The 20,226-nt window shown below is 46.4% G+C and overlaps 1 protein-coding gene across 4 annotated transcripts in view; it reads right to left on the reverse strand.

Annotated features, from left to right (window-relative positions):
- Nucleotides 1-20,226, reverse strand: part of ARHGEF2 (Rho/Rac guanine nucleotide exchange factor 2) — a 168,297-nt gene that overhangs the window by 124,113 nt on the left and 23,958 nt on the right. For all 4 annotated transcript variants that reach the window (XM_073609298.1, XM_073609297.1, XM_073609296.1 and 1 more), the window contains exons 2-3: nucleotides 8,963-9,068; nucleotides 6,464-6,762 (exon numbers count right to left, since the gene is read on the reverse strand). In XM_073609298.1, coding sequence (XP_073465399.1) covers nucleotides 6,464-6,732 — 269 coding nt within the window. In that variant the 5' untranslated portion in view covers nucleotides 6,733-6,762; nucleotides 8,963-9,068. The remainder of the gene's footprint in view (nucleotides 1-6,463; nucleotides 6,763-8,962; nucleotides 9,069-20,226) is intronic.

A 20,226-nucleotide genomic window follows, 5' to 3' on the forward strand; every position in this document is an offset into this window, starting at 1 on the left:
GGTATAGCCATATAAGGATTATAAAGAGGAGTCATCTGAATATATTCGGAATCATAGGGGACATTAGCTATGTGAAGAAAGAGGATTTCAGTGGGATTTCTGGTAAAGGATTCTTTACAGTAAGAGTGATTAACGGTAAGAGACTGCCACCTCCAACTGGTATAGTCAGAGGACGATAAAAAAGATGAGTCGTGTAAACACGATCAGTGTGCTCTAATGCAAAAGGGACATTAGCAGTGTCAAGAAAGAGGATTTCACTGTCTTTCTGGGGGGAAAAAATTCTTTACAGTAAAAGCGGTAAAATTAAACTTATTATCACCTCTAACTGGTATAGACCTATAAGGATTATAAAGATGATGAGTCATCTAAATTCGATCAGTTAGATAATGCAAACGGGACATTAGCTGTGCGAAGAAAGGGAATTTCACTGTCTTTCTGGGAAAAAGATTCTTTACAGTAAGAGTAGTTAAAGAACACTTACCACCACCTCAAACTGGTATAGTCATATAAAGATGATAAAGATGATGAGAGTCACGTAAACACAAATCAGTGTGGTCTAATGCAAAAGGGACAATAGCTGTGTGAAGAAAGAGGGATTTCATAGTCTTCTGGGAAAAGGATTCTTAACAGTAAGAGTGGTAAAATAAAACTTTTTACCACCTCTAACTGGTATAGCCTTAAAAGGATTATAAAGACTAGGAGCCATTGAAATACAACCAGAGAGTCATTTAATACAAAAGGGACATTCGCTGTGAGAAGAAAAATAAGGTTTACTGTATATCTGGGAAAGGATTCTTTACATTAAGAGTATAAAGAAAACTATATCACCACCCCAAAGTGGTATAGTCAGATGATTATAAAGAGGAGGGGAGTCATGTAAAACCAATCAGAGCGGTCTAATGCCAAAGGGTCATTAGCTGTGTGAAGATAGAGGATTTCATAGTCTTTCTGGGAAAGGATTCTTTACATTAAGGGGAGTTAAAGAACACTTAATACCACCTCAAACTGGTATAGTCATATAAAGATTATAAAAAGATGAGTCATCTAAACGCGATCAGAGTGATGTAATGTAGAAGGGACATTAGCTGTCATTAGAAAAAAGGATTATACAGTCTTTCTGGGAAAGAATTCTTTGCATTAAGAGTATAAAGAAAATGATATCACCATCCCGAAGTAGTATAGTCAGATGATTATAAAGAGGAGGAGAGTCATGTAAAACAGATCAAAGCGGTCTAATGCAAAAAGGGACAACATTACCTGTGTGAAGACAATGTTACTGTATTTTTGGGAAAGGTTTCTTTACAGTAAGAGTAGTTAAAGAAAACGTATCAGCACCTCAAACAGGTATAGACATATAAAGATAAAGAGAGAGAGAGAGATCTAAACGCAATCTGAGTGATCTAATGCAAAAGGGACATTAGTTGTGTGGAGAAAGAGCAATTTTACTGTCTTTCATGGAAGAGATTCTTTATAGTAAGAGTGGTTAAAAGCAACTTAATCACTACCTCTAGCTGGTGGTATGGTCAGATGAAGATAATAAATATGACGAGAGTCATCTAAAAGCAAAGGGCATCAGTTGTGTACGAAAACAGACAGTTTTATTATTTTATGGAAAAAGGGTTCCTTGCAGTAAGAGCTGTTAAAGATCACGTATCACCTCCGCCTGGCTATATATATATATATATATATATATATATATATATATATATATATATATATATATATATATATATATATTACATCCTTTCTGAAAAACTAAAAACTTTTGCCATTTTTCTTTGCCATATCCTTCACCGTTGACTGTGCCGACACAACAAAAATTGACCAATGCTGCCACCTAGAGGTTGTTAGAGATTACTACTCCATGTGTATTGTAGCTCTCCTCTAAATGAAAAAAAAAAAAATATATATATATATCCCGAGTGCTCATACACACAGGCATTAAAAGAGGACACTTGCCGTTTGAGTTATCTGTTCCATAGACACAACATGAGGTAAGAGGAAACCCCACCAAAAGTGAGAGCAGGTGTACCCGTTGGAAGATTTCCCTTCACTAGAGCAGGTGCAAGATTGGAAGATTTCCCTTCACTAGAGCAGGTGCAAGATTGGAAGATTTCCCTTTACTTCCTGTTCTTGTGGCAACCATAAATCTTGGATGATTTCCTTTCTGTCCTAAGGACAATGGTGACCAGGACAAATAGAGAGGGTGAATCCACCAACATTGACAGGAGCCAGAAACCGAAAAAAACTTAGAAAGGAGATCTCCATAAAATATATGTCTTTATGGAGTTCCTCCACAGCAAAGTCATGAAGCCACGTCTTTGTGGAGTTCCTCCACAGCAAAGTCATGAAGCCATGTCTTTATAGAGTTCATCCACAAAAAAGTCATGAAGCCACGTCTTTGTGGAGTTCCTCCACAGCAAAGTCATGAAGCCATGTCTTTATAGAGTTCATCCACAAAAAAGTCATGAAGCAACGTCTTTATGGAGTTCCTCCACACCAAAGTCATGAAGCCACATCTTTGTGGAGTTCCTCCACAGCAAAGTCATGAAGCCATGTCTTTATAGAGTTCATCCACAAAAAAGTCATGAAGCAACGTCTTTATGGAGTTCCTCCACACCAAAGTCATGAAGCCACATCTTTATGGAGTTGCTCTACACTAGGGATCTCAAACTGGAGGCCCTCCAGCTGTTGCAAAACTACAAGTCCCATCATGCCTCTGCCTGTGGGAGTCATGCTTGTAACTGTCAGCCTTGCAATACCTCATGGGACTTGTAGTTTTGCAACAGCTTAAGGGTTGCCAGTTTGAGACCCCTGCTCTACACCAAAGTCATGAAGCCATGTCTTTATGGTGTTCCTCCACACCAAAGTCATGAAGCCAGGTCTTTGTGGAGTTCCTCCACACCAAAGTCATGAAGCCATGTCATTTTTTGGAGTTCCTCCACAGCAAGGTCATGAAGCCATGTCTTTATAGAATTAATCCACAAAAAAGTCATAAAGCCATGTCTTTATGGAATTCCTCCACACCAAACTAATGAAGCTATGTCTTTATGGAGTTCCTCCACAGCAAAGTCATGAAACCACATCTTTATGGAGTTTCTCCACACCAAAGTCATGAAACCACATCTTTATGGAGTTCCTCCACAACAAAGTCATGAAGCCATGTCTTTATGGAGTTCCTCCACACCAAAGTCATGAAGCCATGTCTTTATGGAGTTTCTTCACACCAAAGTCATGAAACCACATTTTGATGGAGTTCCTTCACACCAAAGTCATGAAGCCACGTGTTTATGGAGTTCCTCCACAAAAAAGTCATGAAGCAACGTCTTTATGGAGTTCCTCTACACCAGGAGTCTCAAACTGGAGGCTCTCCAATTGTTGCGAAACTACAAGTCCCATCATGCCTCTGCCTGTGGGAGTCATGCTTGTAACTGCCAGCCTTGCAATACCTCATGGGACTTGTAGTTTTGCAACAGCTTAAGGGTTGCCAGTTTGAGACCCCTGCTCTACACCCAAGTCATGAAGCCATGTCTTTATGGTGTTCCTCCACACCAAAGTCATGAAGCCATGTCATTTTTTGGAGTTCCTCCACAGCAAGGTCATGAAGCCATGTCTTTTTTTGGAGTTCCTCCACAGCAAAGTCATGAAGCCATGTCTTCTTTTGGAGTTCCTCCACAGCAAAGTCATGAAGCCATGTCTTCTTTTGGAGTTCCTCCACAGCAAAGTCATGAAGCCATGTCTTTATAGAGTTCATCCACAAAAAAGTCATGAAGCAACGTCTTTATGGAGTTCCTCCACACCAAAGTCATGAAGCCACATCTTTATGGAGTTGCTCTACACTAGGGATCTCAAACTGGAGGCCCTCCAGCTGTTGCAAAACTACAAGTCCCATCATGCCTCTGCCTGTGGGAGTCATGCTTGTAACTGTCAGCCTTGCAATACCTCATGGGACTTGTAGTTTTGCAACAGCTTAAGGGTTGCCAGTTTGAGACCCCTGCTCTACACCAAAGTCATGAAGCCATGTCTTTATGGAGTTCCTCCGCACCCAAGTCATGAAGCCATGTCTTTATGGTGTTCCTCCACACCAAAGTCATAAAGCCATGTCTTTATGGAATTCCTCCACACCGAACTAATGAAGCTATGTCTTTATGGAGTTCCTCCACACCAGTCATGAAACCACATCTTTATGGAGTTCCTCCACACCAAAGTCATGAAGCCATGTCTTTATGGAGTTCCTCAACACCAAAGTCATGAAGCCATGTCTTTATGGAGTTCCTCCACACCAAAGTCATGAAGCCATGTCTTTATTGAGTTTCTTCACACCAAAGTCATGAAACCACATCTTGATGGAGTTCCTTCACACCAAAGTCATGAAGCCACGTGTTTATGCAGTTCCTCCACAAAAAAGTCATGAAGCAACGTCTTTATGGAGTTCCTCCACACCAAAGTCATGAAGCAACATCTTTATGGAGTTCCTCTACACCAGGGGTCTCAAACTGGAGGCCCTTCATCTGTTGCGAAACTACAAGTCCCATCATGCCTCTGCCTGTGAGAGTCATGCTTGTAACTGCCAGCCTTGCAATACCTCATGGGACTTGTAGTTTTGCAACAGCTTAAGTGTTGCCAGTTTGAGACCCCTGCTCTACACCAAAGTCATGAAGCCATGTCTTTATGGTGTTCCTCCACACCAAAGTCATGAAGCCAGGTCTTTGTGGAGTTCCTCCACAGCAAAGTCATGAAGCCATGTCTTTGTGGAGTTCCTCCACAGCAAAGTCATGAAGCCATGTCTTTGTGGAGTTCCTCCACAGCAAAGTCATGAAGCCATGTCTTTGTGGAGTTCCTCCACAGCAAAGTCATGAAGCCATGTCTTTGTGGAGTTCCTCGTAATGCCTGTGTGTATGAGCACTCGGGATATTTTATTTTAACCTTTTCTAAAATTACTTTATTACTGCTTTAACTTGGAATTGTTGTATTTGTAAATTCTTCACCAGCAGTAAAATCATTTCAGCCAAGCCTTCACTGACCTCTGTAGCTGCAGCCATTGTGGAGTAATTAACCCTCAAATTCTGGGGAAAAAAATCACATGCACTTTCAGGGCTTTTATACACCTGCATTGCCCGATGGATCTCTTTTCAGAGGGCATTTGACAGGCAGGTGGGAGGCGATATGTTGCCTCCACACTGCCTGTTTTACCCCTATAAAGCGCGCACCACCGTCCTGCAATCGCGTGTGTGTTGAATCCAGTTGCAGGGCGATTGTGGTGCAGCCTCGTTTATTCAAGAGGCTGCATTTGCTGGAGGTACTACCTGACAAAATGAGACATTGGGTTTAATTTTTTGCAGCGGAACGTGTACTACCCCCTCCGGCCAATCCTGCCCCAAAGAAGCTTCTCTACAGCACTGTTATTTACAAAAGCGTGCAAAAAAAGAGAAAAAATGCCACTTAATCACACATACGGCATGCTTGATGTGTGAATGGGGCGGAGATATACAAAGAGCAGACATGGATGGGTTTCCCTGGATCTCTACTGTGAACTTTGAGGATGAATTTCTCCACAGCGCCACCAGCTACAAAGGTCAGTGAGGACTTTTGTTTTAAAGCTCATTTACTCGCCTAGACATGGCATGCGAAGGCAAGAATAAATCCTAACTTTTTTTCTTTGGGGTACATTTTACAACCGCCCTCTAATAAAAGGTGATTTGGGAGGGGGAGGAGCCCGGAGAGTGAAGGTGGACCTTGTATTTTATTGCAGGGTCTGTTTTAAGAGTGTTTAACCACTTCAATACCGGGCACTTTCCCCCCTTCCTGCCCAGGACAATTTTCAGCTTTCAGTGCTAAAATTGTGTTTTCTCCTTCACTGACGGGCACTCATGGGGCTGCACTAATGGGCACTGATGAGGAGACACCTATAGGCACTGATAGATGGCACTGGATAGGCAGCACTGATGAGGCGCTACTGACAGGGATTACTGATTGGCATCTGAAGGGCACTGACAGGCATTACTGATGGGGCACTGATTGGCACATTTATGGGCACTGATTGGCACTTTGATGGGCACTGACAGGCAGCTGATGGGCACCTCTCATGGACGCTGCGCTAATAATCAATGTGCTGATTATCAGCGCAGACCCCCCCTCTGAAAGGGAGAGCCGCTGATTGGCTCTCCCTGTCAGCGCGAACCAAGGAAAGCCGTTTACCGGCACTTCCTGGTTCTCGCTGTGATTGGTCACAGCCGATCACGTGGTAAGGAGCCGCCGTCAGAGATGCGGTGTGTCAGAGTGACACACAGCACCACTTCTTGCCACGCTGAGCTCCCCCCCCCTGGCGGGCACGTGCCGGCATGTTATCCTGAAAGACGTCATATGACGCCCAGTCAGGATAACAGAACCACCACCCGCCTTTAGCAGAATGGGTTAAATATCTGAATGGCCACAATTAAGTAGATACGCTTCCTTTTCGTACCTGAGCTCATCATAATTAGTCTCCTCTTCTTGCAGTCTCTTTCCCGGTTCCCAGCTGTGCCTTCGGAAGGAGTCGCGCATGTGGGCGGAGCTCCGCGTGGGGCAGTACCGGCGCAGTGGGACGCCTAGGAAGCGGTCCTGCTCCTCGTCCTTTAAATCCATCTCGGAGGGGGTGCCTGGTTCCACGGCGGACAGACAGCGCTGCTTGTGGCCCCGCATGGCAAATGGTCCTGCGTCACCCACTGGGGCGAATATGTCTGTGTTGTTCATTATCGTCGCCTTCAGCACAAACTCCGGACTCTGAGGACACAGGAAATGGAACATTATAAAAAAAAAAAAAAAATTACAACGGTATTGATCTTTAGCATCATCTCTTTGCAATTTCAAGATCCATGTACAATATCCTTTTAACGGTCATTTAACAGCAGTTGGAAGGTGTAGAAGGGAAAGATATTACAGGAGGCATGTTGTACAGTTGCCCAACACCCTCTCTATAAAAGGTCTAAATATTCCTTACATTGCAGAGAGTGCCTCACACTTCCTCAAGTGCCTTCAAGACAGGAAGTGAAAGGAAATCTCCACAATGGGTGACAGATGGAAAAAGACGGTGATGGATGCTTTCAGGTGTGTGTACATTTGATACACTATGACCTAAAGAGTGTGGTCACCTGACCAATACACCTATATGACTTTGTTGGACATCCCATTCCAAAACCATGGCCATTAATAAAGAGGTTGCCAATTTCCTTACTACTCCCCTCATGGCCAGATAATATGGCATGGCCCCACTTTCCTCCATGGTCATTAATACAGAGATTGCTCCCCTAGCTACTCCCATGGCCAATCAATATGGAGTCCCGCCCTCATCCCTCCAATGGCCGATCAATATAGAGTTCCCCCCATCCCTCCTCTGCTGGCCATTGATATGGGGTACACCCATGGCCATTAATATGGACCTCTCCACCCATGGCCATTAATATGTGGTCCCCCCATGCCCATTAATATGGTCCCCCTATACTGGGGATGCCCCTCATTGTGGTTATAACATCCTCCATTCTTCTGGGAACATCTGCCACAAGATTTCGGGGTATCTGTGGGAAGTTGTATCATTTGTGGGGTCAGTTCCTGATGTTGGATGAAACCTATTGGTCCACAACTGACATTCCAATTCATCCAAAAAACCTTCAGTAGGGTTAAAGTCAGGGCATCAGTTACTCAACACCAAACTGGTCAAAGCGTGTCTTTATGGAGCTGGCTCTACTCTGCTGTGAAGGCTTCCCACAAAATGTTGGAGTACGTCTGTTGGAAGTTGTGTCCAATCAGCCAAAAGAACATTTGTGAGGTCAAGTAGTGATGTGAAATGAGAAGGCCTGGCTCACAATTGGCATTCCAATTCCAAAAGTGTTCTGTATGGTTGAGGTTAGGGCTCTGTGCAGGACACTCCAGTTCCTTCACACCAAAGTCATGAAGCCATGTCTTTATGGAGTACCTCCACACCAAACTCATGAAGCCATGTCTTTATGGAGTACCTCCACACCAAAACTCATTAAACCATGTCTTTATGGAGTTCCTCCACACCAAAACTCATAAAGCCATGTCTTTATGGAGTACCTCCACACCAAAATTCATGAAACCATGTCTTTATGGAGTTCCTCCACACCAAAACTCATGAAGCCATGTCTTTATGGAGTTCCTCCACACCAAAACTCATGAAGCCATGTCTTTATGGAGTTCCTCCACACCAAAACTCATGAAGCCATGTCTTTATGGAGTACCTCCACACCAAACTCATGAAACCATGTCTTTATGGAAACACTGCACACCAAAATAACAAAACATATAACATATAAACATAAAAAAATATATAAAAAAATGGGCAGACTTGGTCTGTTTCTGCTGTCACTTTTCTATGTTAACTCATAAAAGCAAGTCTTTATAGAGATGCTTCTCAACAAAAACTCATTAAAGCATGTCTTTATGCAGATGCTCCTTCCTCATTAAACTCATGAAACCATGTTTTTATGGAGATCCCCCACACTAAACTAGTCAAACCATGTCTTTATGGAGTTGGCTTTGTACACAGGGGCACAGTCATGGTGGAACGGAAAAGGGTCTTCGCCAAACTGTTACCAGAAGGTTGAAAGAGCACAATTGTCTACAATGTCTTTGCATGATGTAGTATTAACAGGACCTTCATCTAGGAGACACCTATACAGGAGTTTACTCGTCATTCAGAGTGGAGTCAACATACTTTTGACCATATAGTGTTTATACAATTATGCCCCGAGTATAGATCACTCATCCCATGGGTCTATCTACTGATAATTGTTAGATAATGGTTCTTCATAAGAATAGTTTCCTGGGCCAAAGAGCATTTGCCTAAAATATTCAGATGGTTATCCAAGGTCTATGGGGAAGAATTACGCAGAATAAGAGAATGGTTACTTTGTATTCTCAACTATTACCCCATTGTGTGTTCATATGGAGGAATTGTACATACCTATTATAAGATCAGCAGCTGCATCCCCTGAGGGACTAAGATATAGTGTGCAACCAATGAACCATATCCACCTTACACCAAGACCCCATCACGGCACCTCCGCTGCCTGCAGATAGAAGAAAACACCTGTTATTCCATGTGTAGACACTGATAGCTCTGACATATACCCCAGTGCACTACAAAGAACACTGAGCTGGTCACGTCAGTCTCAGTACCAGAGGAGCTTACACTCTAATGTCCCCCCCCACACTCACATTATACCGTTATATAGCTCTGACGTATACCGGAGCGTTGTTGCTCGGTGCTCCTATAGGCATGTACTATATGATGGGAGAAGATAGAATTTATAGCGCCATTTATAGAGGTCGGGGAAGGTCAGGCGGTGAGTCAAGGGTCTCCGGCTCTTACAGGTGAAGTCTGGTGGTGAGGAGTTTTGGTGTTCCACACTGATGAGCCATAATTGAAGAGCAGGTTTCGTAGGGGAAGGGGGGGTGTAATTATGGCAATGTCTCAGACAGACCCCCCCTTGTGTGTCACTCGGCCTTGCAGTGACTGATCCCTGTAACCCAATGCTGGAAGGTGACGTCAGCCGTTCCTGCCACAAAGACTCAATCAGCAGAGCATGACACCATAGAATGGAGGACAATGAGTCCGGCTGACTCACCGCCGGGGGAGGGCTGCCTCCTCATTAACCTCTGTATAACATTAACTACACCGGTGACCTGTACAGACCAGGAGCTCTGCTCTGCCCGGGAACTACTACCAACCATAGGAAGAGCGGGGACCAGGAACACAGACACTGGGGGGGTCCCGGAACAAGGACACCCTGACACTTGGGGGTCCCAGAACAAGGACACCCTGACACTTGGGGGCCCCAGAACAATGACACCCTGACACTTGGGGGCCCCAGAACAAAGACACCCTGACACTTGGGGGCCCCAGAACAAAGACACCCTGACACTTGGGGGCCCCAGAACAATGACACCCTGACACTTGGGGGCCCCAGAACAATGACACCCTGACACTTGGGGGTCCCAGGACAATGACACCTTGACACTTGGGGGTCCCAGAACAATGACTCCCTGACACTTGGGGGTCCAGAATAATGACACCCTGACACTTTAGGGCCCCAGAACAATGACATCCTTACACTTGGGGGTCCCAGAACAAGGACACCCTGACACTTGGGGGTCACAGAATAATGACACCCTGACACTTGGGGGTCCCAGAACAATGACACCCTGACACTTGGGGGTCCCAGAACAATGACACCCTGACACTTGGGGGTCCCAGAACAATGACACCCTGACACTTGGGGGCCCCAGAACAATGACACCCTTACACTTGGGGGTCCAGAATAATGACACCCTGACACTTGGGGGTCCCAGAACAAAGACACCCTGACACTTGGGGGTCCAGAATAATGACACCCTGACACTTGGGGGTCCCAGATCAATGACACACTGACACTTGGGGGTCCCAGAATAATGACACACTGACACTTGGGGGTCACAGAACAATGACACCCTGACACTTGGGGGCACAGAACAATGACACCCTGACACTTGGGGGGTCCAGAACAATGACACCCTGACACTTGGGGGCACAGAACAATGACACCCTGACACTTGGGGGGTCCAGAACAATGACACCCTGACACTTGGGGGGGGGGGGGGGGTCCTATAAATGTCAATCATTCTGTCACCTTAAACTGGAGACAAGTAGAAAAAGATCTTTGAACGTAACTAGAGAAGATACTCCGCAGATTATAGAAAATCACTGACTGAAGTCTAAAGCCAGCAGGGGGCAGACCAGAGCGCCATCTTTGGAAAGAAAGTGAAACTGCATGCTGGTGCATTCATCCAGCACACCAATAGGAGTACATTCTCTGACTTTAGCAGAGCCGCAGCATTTCCTGAACTAAATTAGCAGTTTTCTGGGGGGGTTTTTCCCTTTCATTTTTTTCTCTCCCAATATTAATAGTATTTTTTAGTAAAGGAAAATTTACAAAAAAACAGAAGAGGAATAAAACAAAACAACAGTAGTAGGTAAAATATCCTTTGCCCCATAAACAGAGGAGCCCCGGACAGCAGCCTAGATTGCCCGCTATACAGAGGAAGTCCCCCACTCTCTGTACAGACTTTTTATTTCTCTATAGCTTTATAACCTCAGCCTGTAAATGTAAATCTCTGCCTGTAAATGGTGAATCCAACAGACCTGAACAGGGATGGGGGGGGGGGGGGGGGGGTAATAAATTCTTCTGTGTCTACATCAGGCCCTTTATGGAAGCCGCTGATTGAAGTCCTCAGATTAGACCCAGCAGGAGATTCATTATAAATGGATGCATGACCTGAAGATTTCTAGAATATGGAAGTCGACAGTTCCCTGCCGGAGAATGAACTATCCTTCCTTATATCTGGGGAGCGGTGATGTCACTGCTGTGTACAGTGCCTTGAAAAAGTATTCACACCCCTTGACATTTCCCACATTTTATCATGTTACAACCAAAAACGTAAATGTATTTTATTTTTATTTTATGTGATAGACCAACACAAAGTGGCTCATAATTATAAAGTGGAAGGAAAATGATAAATGATACAAATAAATATGTGAAAAGTGTGGGGGGGCATTTGTATTCAGCCCCCTTTACTCTGATACCCCTAACTAAAATCTAGAGGAACCAATTGCCTTCAGAAGTCACCTAATTAGTAAACAGAGTCCACCTGTGTGTTATTTAATCTCAGTATAAATACAGCTGTTCTGTGAAGCCCTCAGAGGTTTGTTAGGGAACCTTAGTGAACAAACAGCATCATGAAGGCCAAGGAACACACCAGACAGGTCAGGGATAAAGTTGTGGAGAAGTATAAAGCAGGGTTAGGTTATAAAAAAAAATCTCCCAAGCTTTGAACATCTCACAGAGCTCTGTTCAATCCATCATCAGAAAATGGAAAGAGTATGGCACAACTGCAAACCTACCAAGACATGACCGTCCACCTAAACTGACCGGCCGGGCAAGGAGAGCATTCATCAGAGAAGAGCCAAGAGGTCCATGGTAACTCTGGAGGAGCTGCAGAGATCCACAGCTCAGGTGGGAGAATCTGTCCACAGGACAACCATTAGTCGTGTTCTCCACAAATCTGGTCTTTATGGAAGAGTGACAAGAAGAAAGACATTGGTGAAAGAAAGCCATAAGAAGTCCTGTTTGCAGTTTGTGAGAAGCCATGTGGAGGACACAGCAAACATGTGGAAGAAGGTGATCTGGTCAGATGAGATCAAAATTCAACTTTTTGGCCTAAAAGCAAAACGCTATGTGTGGGGAAAACTAACACCGCACATCACCCTGAACACACCATCCCCACCGTGAAACATGGTGGTGGCAGCATCATGTGGTGGGGATGCTTTTCTTCAGCAGGGACAGGGAAGATGGTCAGAGTTGATGGGAAGATGGATGGAGACAAATACAGGACAATCTTAGAAGAAAACCTGTCAGAGTCTACAAAAGACTTGAGACTGGGGCGGAGGTTCACCTTCCAGCAGGACAACGACCCGAAACAGCCAGAGCTACAATGGAATGGTTTAGATCAGACATCGCTAAATGGCGGACCGCGGTTCGGTTCCGGCCCCAGTAGCCATACTATCCGGACCGCAGCCTTGCCAAATAGTTGCCTGTGTGTTCCACTCATCTCCCCGCCGCTGGCTTGCCTGCCTGCTGCTATGGTCACAGAATGGCAGACGCGCCGCTCACGGGTTTGTCTGTCCCTTCGGTATCGGATCGCTGCACTGCCCCTGCCCTCTGTCTGTCTTATTTACACAAGACATGCAGCGCGGCCGCTCTAGAAAAAGGGTGGGACTTTTTAAGTTAAAAAGCAGGTGATTGGTTGCTACGCAGCGGGGCGGTCCCAGTAATCAATCACCTACCTTTAACTTGAAAAGTACCGCCCGTTGTCCCGAGGGTGGCTGCGCTGCACCGCACGTCTTGTGTGAATAAGGTAGGGTTCTGTGGGGAGGGGGAAGTGCTGTGAATGTTATGGGGACAGGAGTCTGCTATCTAGGGGGGTCTGTGTGGGGGGGGATCAGTCTGTGATGGGAGGGGACTAGTCTGCGATGTGGGGACCAGTCTGCGATGGGAGGGGACCAGTTTGCGATGGGAGGGGACCAGTCTGCGATGGGAGGGGACCAGTCTGCGATGGGAGGGGACCAGTCTGCGATGGGAGGGGACCAGTCTGCGATGGGAGGGGACCAGTCTGCGATGGGAGGGGACCAGTCTGCGATGGGAGGGGACCAGTCTGCGATGGGAGGAGACCAGTCTGTGATGGGGGACCAGTCTGTAAGGGGGGACCAGTCTGCGATGGGAGGGGACCAGTCTGCGATTGGGGGACCAGTCTGCGATTGGGGGACCAGTCTGCGATGGGAGGGGACCATTCTGTGATTGGGGAGACCAGTCTGTGATGGGGAGACCAGTCTGCGATGGGGAGACCATTCTGCGATGGGAGGGGACCAGTCTGTGATGGGAGGGGACCAGTCTGTGATGGGAGGGGACCAGTCTGCGATGGGAGGGGACCAGTCTGTGATTGGGGGACCAGTCTGTAAGGGGGGAAACAGTCTGTAAGGGGGGAAACAGTCTGTAAGGGGGGAAACAGTCTGTAAGGGGGGACCAGTCTGTGATGGGACCAGTCTGTAATGGGGGGACCAGTCTGTGATGGGAGGGGACCAGTCTGCGATGGGAGGGGACCAGTCTGCGATGGGAGGGGACCAGTCTGCGATGGGAGGGGACCAATCTGTGATTGGGGAGACCATTCTGTGATTGGGGAGACCATTCTGTGATTGGGGAGACCAGTCTGTGATGGGGAGACCAGTCTGTGATGGGGAGACCAGTCTGTGATGGGGAGACCAGTCTGCGATGGGAGGGGACCAGTCTGCGATGGGAGGGGACCAGTCTGTAAGGGGGGAACAGTCTGTAAGGGGGGGACCAGTCTGTGATGGGACCAGTCTGTAATGGGGGGACCAGTCTGTGATGGGAGGGGACCAGTCTGTGATGGGGGGACCAGTCTGTGATGGGAGGGGACCAGTCTTTAAGGGGGGACCAGTCTTTAAGGGGGGACCAGTCTGTAAGGAGGGGACCAGTCTGCGATGGGAGGGGACCAGTCTGCAATGGGAGGGGACCAGTCTGCAATGGGAGGGGACCAGTCTGCAATGGGAGGGGACCAGTCTGCAATGGGAGGGGACCAGTCTGCAATGGGAGGGGACCAGTCTGCAATGGGAGGGGACCAGTCTGCAATGGGAGGGGACCAGTCTGCAATGGGAGGGGACCAGTCTGTAAGGAGGGGACCAGTCTGTAAGGAGGGGACCAGTCTGTAAGGAGGGGACCAGTCTGCGATGGGAGGGGACCAGTCTGCGATGGGAGGGGACCAGTCTGCGATGGGAGGGGACCAGTCTGCGATGGGAGGGGACCAGTCTGTGATGGGGGTCTGAGATGAGGGGCCTGTGACGTGTAAAGGGGGCTGCGATGTGGAGGATATCATGTGGAGTCATAGCACCAATATGACACTCGGACCTCCGCTAGAAGAAAAATTTTCTGACCGGACCCCCGTGAATTTTAATTCACTACCCCTGGTTTAGATCAAAGCATATTCATGTGTTAGAATGGCCCAGTCACAGTCCAGACCTAAATCACATTGAGAATCTGTGGCAAGACTTGAAAATTGCTGATCACAGACACTCTCCATCCAATCTGACAGAGCTTGAGATATTGTACAAAGAAGAATGGGCAAAAATGTTCCTCTCTAGATGTGCAAAGCTGGTAGAGACATCCCCAAAAAGACTTGTAGAGAAAGGGGGTTCTACAAAGTATTGACTCCGGGGGGCGCCATACAAATGCCCCCCCCACACTTTTCACATATTTATTTGTATCATTTATCATTTTCCTTCCACTTCACAATTATGAGCCACTTTGTGTTGGTCTATCACATAAAATCCCAATAAAATACATTTACATTTTTGGTTGTAACATGACAAAATGTGGGACATTTCAAGGGGTATGAATACTTTTTGAAGGTGCTGTAATATAAGACCTTCAACAAAGTTTGTCCCCCATATCTCCTCCACACTTCATGCTATTGGCCCATTTATTGATATTGCCCCCCCCCTCCATTTGAAAATACATCACTAGAAGGCCTTTCAGAGCCAGAACGCACTTTTCCACTGCTGGTCGTTCCAATGGTCTAGGGCCAGTGATGGAGAACCTCGGCACCCCCAGATGTTTTGGAACTACATTTCCCATGATCCTCATGCACTCTGCAGTGTAGTTGAGCATCATGGGAAATGTAGTTCCAAAACATCTGGGGTGCCAATGTTCGCCATCACTGGTCTGGGGCAACCCAACTCCACGCACTATGAAGCACTGTGGTGCACTTCATTGTTAAAAATGGCGTATGGTCAATTTTTATTGAACATTTAAGCGCACTGCCCGCCCATTTATTGGAATAAGCAGCCTTAAAGCAACAGGAGGCCGGACAGGAGAATGGGCCCTAAAGGGCTACAATGTTTTGAACCTTTTGTATTCGGAACATTTTGATTGGATAAAGCAGAGAGCTGAGCTTTTTTTTCCAGTCTACATCACACATATGGAGCGTTTGTTAGGAACGTAGCGAGCCAACTTGTGTGACCTGCCTGTCCTCATAACAAGGAACGTCTGATCACCGAAACAAAGAGCGCCGTAATCCCCGTCTGCCCCTCCCACGTCTTCTCACAACAAGCGTGCAGACATGTCAGGGATTGGGAACACACTGTACATGGGCAGAGCAATGTTCTGCAGATCTCTAGAGAGGTCAGTGATGGGATAATCTGCAGAATATATCAATATGGATCTGTCAGGAGGGGGGAGGGGAGGGAGCGATGTTCTGCAGATCTCTAGAGAGGTCAGTGATGGGATAATCTGCAGAATATATCAATATGGATCTGTCAGGAGGGGGGAGGGGAGGGAGCGATGTTCTGCAGATCTCTAGAGAGGTCAGTGATGGGATAATCTGCAGAATATATCAATATGGATCTGTCAGGAGGGGAGGGGAGAGAGCGATGTTCTGCAGATCTCTAGAGAGGTCAGTGATAGGATAATCTGCAGACTATATCAATATGGATCTGTCAGGAGGGGGAGGGGAGGGTGCGATGTTCTGCAGATCTCTAGAGGGGTCAGTGATGAGATAATCTGCAGAATATATCAATATGGATCTGTCAGGAGGGGAGGGAAGAGAGCGATGTTCTGCAGATCTCTAGAGAGGTCAGTGATAGGATAATCTGCAGACTATATCAATATGGATCTGTAAGGAGGGGGAGGGGAGGGAGCGATGTTCTGCAGATCTGTAGAGTAGTTGTAGATATCAGCCCTCCCCAGGGGTCACACAGGTGGAATGATTAGTGTCCTCCTCTCTCTGATTGACACACCTGGATATGAAGACTCCTCCTGGTATTGCAGGCTCCTCCTCCCAGGATGGCAGGCTCCTCCTCTCAGGATGGCAGGCTCCTCCTCCCAGGATGGCAGGCTCCTCCTCCCGGCATTGCAGGCTCCTCCTCCCTCCTTCACCCCCCCCACATCAGACCTGCCTGACCTGATACTAAACACAATGAATGGTTTAGGTAAGTCCTCCTATTACACACTTCTGGAAAGTCCGAGGGCCTTGGTGCGGGAAAAGATGCATTCTGCGAGCGTTTCCCACACCCCGTTCAAAAACGCACCGAAACTGCGATTTGCTGCTGCGGGTGCCAATACATTGTTAAAAGGCACCCCAAAGATAAGAGAGCAAACGCACCAGATCGCAGGGTAGTGCAGCACCTGGTGCGGTGCCGTTTGCTAAAAGTAGTGCATGCGCTCCTTTTTGTGCATTCTGGTGCGATTTGCAGCCCGTTCAGAATGAATCGGGCTGCAAAAATCGCACAGGAATGCAGACCGTGTTTCTGTGCGATTCTAGTGTGAATCGCCCCTAAAAGAGATTGTACAGAGAAGTGATCTCCGAACTGCAGCCCTTTGCTTGCCTTTAGTCAGTCTTTGAGGAATTATTCCTCCAATGACACCAATGATGAGGCATTGTTTACTCCCTCTAGGCACAGCCCGGCCCCCCTAAAGCCTGAAGGACAGTAAACTGGCCCTTTCTTTAGAATTTTTGAAGACCCCTTCTATAGAGTATGGCCAGCTTATAAATGTCATCTGAAGCGCGTAGCTTGTCACCAACAACTTCTATAGAATATCTACCGTCTCTGATTGCTCCCCCCCTTTTTTTTTCTGATCGCTTTCTGTACAATCATATGTATGTGTGGCCCCCTTTGGTGAGGTCGGGCCACACTCGAGTCAAGTAGACCACCATTGCTCTACCCCTTCACCCCTCCATCCTAAACTGAGGCTAGGTTCACACCCATGCGTTTTTCAGTGCTGCAAAAAACACACTGCAGTCCATTTACCATGGCTTCCTATGGGTCACGTTCACCCCCCCCCCCCCCAGCAGACTGCGTTTTCAATTTCACAGTCTTCAATGGAAATGCATCAAAAATGCAGTGCTTGCGTTTTTGCTGGTTTCTCCTGCAAGACAACAGACACCTCCCAAAAACACATAAAAAAAAGCACCAACTGCAACCTGCATAGATGTGACCCCGGCCTGAGCACAGGTGCAACAAATAGTGATGAGGGGAAATTTAGTACAGCCTTGTGAGAGATCTGTGTGTGCTTACCGCTTCGTCTGTAATGTAACCCCCGCTGCCTCCATCTGTCACAATGTAGTCAGATCCTCGGATACTCGTGTTACAATGTATCCTCTAATGATTCCAATGTATCTTCTGATGCTTCCCAGGTTACAATGTAGCTGGATCCTTTGATACTCCCGTGTTACAATGTACCCTCTGATGCCTCAAGTGTATCTTCTGATGCCGCCAGGGTTACAATTGATGCTCTGATACTCCCGTGTAACAATGTATCCTCTAAGGCTCCTGAGTCACAATGTATTCTTTGATGGGTTACGGTGTATCTTCTGATACTCCTGTATTACATTGTACCCTCCGATGCCTCCAGTTTATCTTCTGATGCTCCTGAGTCTCAATGTATCTTTTGAAGGGTTACAATGTATCCTCTGATGCCTCCAGTTTATCTTCAGATGATTCCCGGGCCACAATGTATCTTCTGATGATTCCCAGGTCACAATGTATCTTCTGATGATTCCCAGGTCACAATGTATCTTCTGATGATTCCCAGGTCACAATGTATCTTCTGATAATTCCCAGGTCACAATGTATCTTCTGATGATTCCCAGGTCACAATGTATCTTCTGATGATTCCTAGGTCACAATGTATCTTCTGATGATTCCCAGGTCACAATGTATCTTCTGATGATTCCCAGGTCACAATGTATCTTCTGATGATTCCTAGGTCACAATGTATCTTCTGATGATTCCTAGGTCACAATGTATCTTCTGATGATTCCCAGGTCACAATGTATCTTTTGGTGGGTCACAATGTATCTTCTGATGATTCCCAGATCACAATGTATCTTCTGATGATTCCCAGGTCACAATGTATCTTTTGATGATTCCCAGATCACAATGTATCTTCTGATGGGTCACAATGTATCTTCTGATGATTCCCGGGCCACAATGTATCTTCTGATGATTCCCAGGTCACAATGTATCTTCTGATGATTCCCAGGTCACAATGTATCTTCTGATGATTCCCAGGTCACAATGTATCTTCTGATGATTCGCAGGTCACAATGTATCTTTTGATGGGTCACAATGTATCTTCTGATGATTTCCAGATCACAATGTATCTTCTGATGGGTCACAATGTATCTTCTGATGATTCCCAGGTCACAATGTATCTTCTGATGATTCTTGGGTCACAAAATATCTGCTGATGGGTCACAATGTATCTCCTGATGCCTCCAGTTTATCTTCAGATGATTCCCGGGCCACAATGTATCTTCTGATGGGTCACAATGTATCTTCTGATGATTCTCGGGTCACAAAATATCTTCTGATGGGTCACAATGTATCTTCTGATGCCTCCAGTTTACCTTTAGATGATTCCCAGGTCACAATGTATCTTCTGATGCCTCCAGTTTACCTTTAGATAATTCCCAGGTCACAATGTATCTTCTGATGATTCTCGGGTCACAAAATATATTCTGATGGGTCACAATGTATCCTCTGATGCCTCCAGTTTATCTCCTGATCATTCCTGGGTCACAATGTATTTTCTGAAGATTCCCGGGTCTCAATGTATCGTCTGATGGGTCAGAATGTATTCTCTGATGATTCCCGGGTCTCAATGTATCGTCTGATGGCTCACAATGTATCTTCTGATGATTCTTGTTTCACAAAGCATCTTCTGATGGGTCACAATGTATCCTTCTGAGGCCTCTAGTTTATCTTCTGATGCTCCCGGGTTACCATCTATCCTCTGATGACTCCCAGGTTACATTGTATCCTCTGATACTTCCCCTCTTCCTGGTCAAAACTACACTGAGCAACCTGGAAGAATGCACCTAGCCAGGCCCCTCCCACACCTGGCACAGGGTGTCTTCCGATTGGCTCCCTCATCCATGCACCACGCCCATTCAGAGGCAGACTGTTTGAACAGACACTGATACTGTATCAGCCAAGCATGGAGGGCGAGCAGCTGTGCAAGATGAATGGCATTTAAAGGGCCGGCTAATGGTAAAAAAAAAAAAAAAAAAAAAAAAAAGAGTTGTGAGTCCTCAACACAGACTGTACATAGTGCCGCCCCCTGGAGGAACAGTCAGATATTTTCCATTAATGTGACCGTTTTACATTATTACAGGTAAACTGGATGACATTGAGTTTGCTCGGTGCACCACCCTCCTTTGTTACCTGTCAGTGCTGCTCATCTACTGCAGCCTCTTTGCATCCACTTCCTGTTTACATGCACTCCAGTGATGGCCGCACACTTTTCTCACTGTGGGTTTCCTGATGGTGACAACAGTGGAATATACCAGAGTCATTTTTATGTCAGCAGGGCCACTTGTAGTCTCCATTGGACAGGGTGACAACACAGGGGTCCAACTGGAAGACAGGGGCAGAGAGTTGTCACCCTAAAGCAGGAAGTACCTGAACAGGGACCTTCATGACAGGATCACCAGGGATTATCTCATTAACCACTTCCTACCTGCATGATGTCAGATGACGTCGGGGACTTGGAAGTGTCGATATCTGGATGATGGTTGCAGCTGCAGGTATCATCCAGATATCTTTCTTTTCAACCAGCC

This window comes from Aquarana catesbeiana, linkage group LG13 (assembly GCF_042186555.1).
Source record: "Aquarana catesbeiana isolate 2022-GZ linkage group LG13, ASM4218655v1, whole genome shotgun sequence".
Classification (NCBI taxonomy): Eukaryota; Metazoa; Chordata; class Amphibia; order Anura; family Ranidae; genus Aquarana; species Aquarana catesbeiana.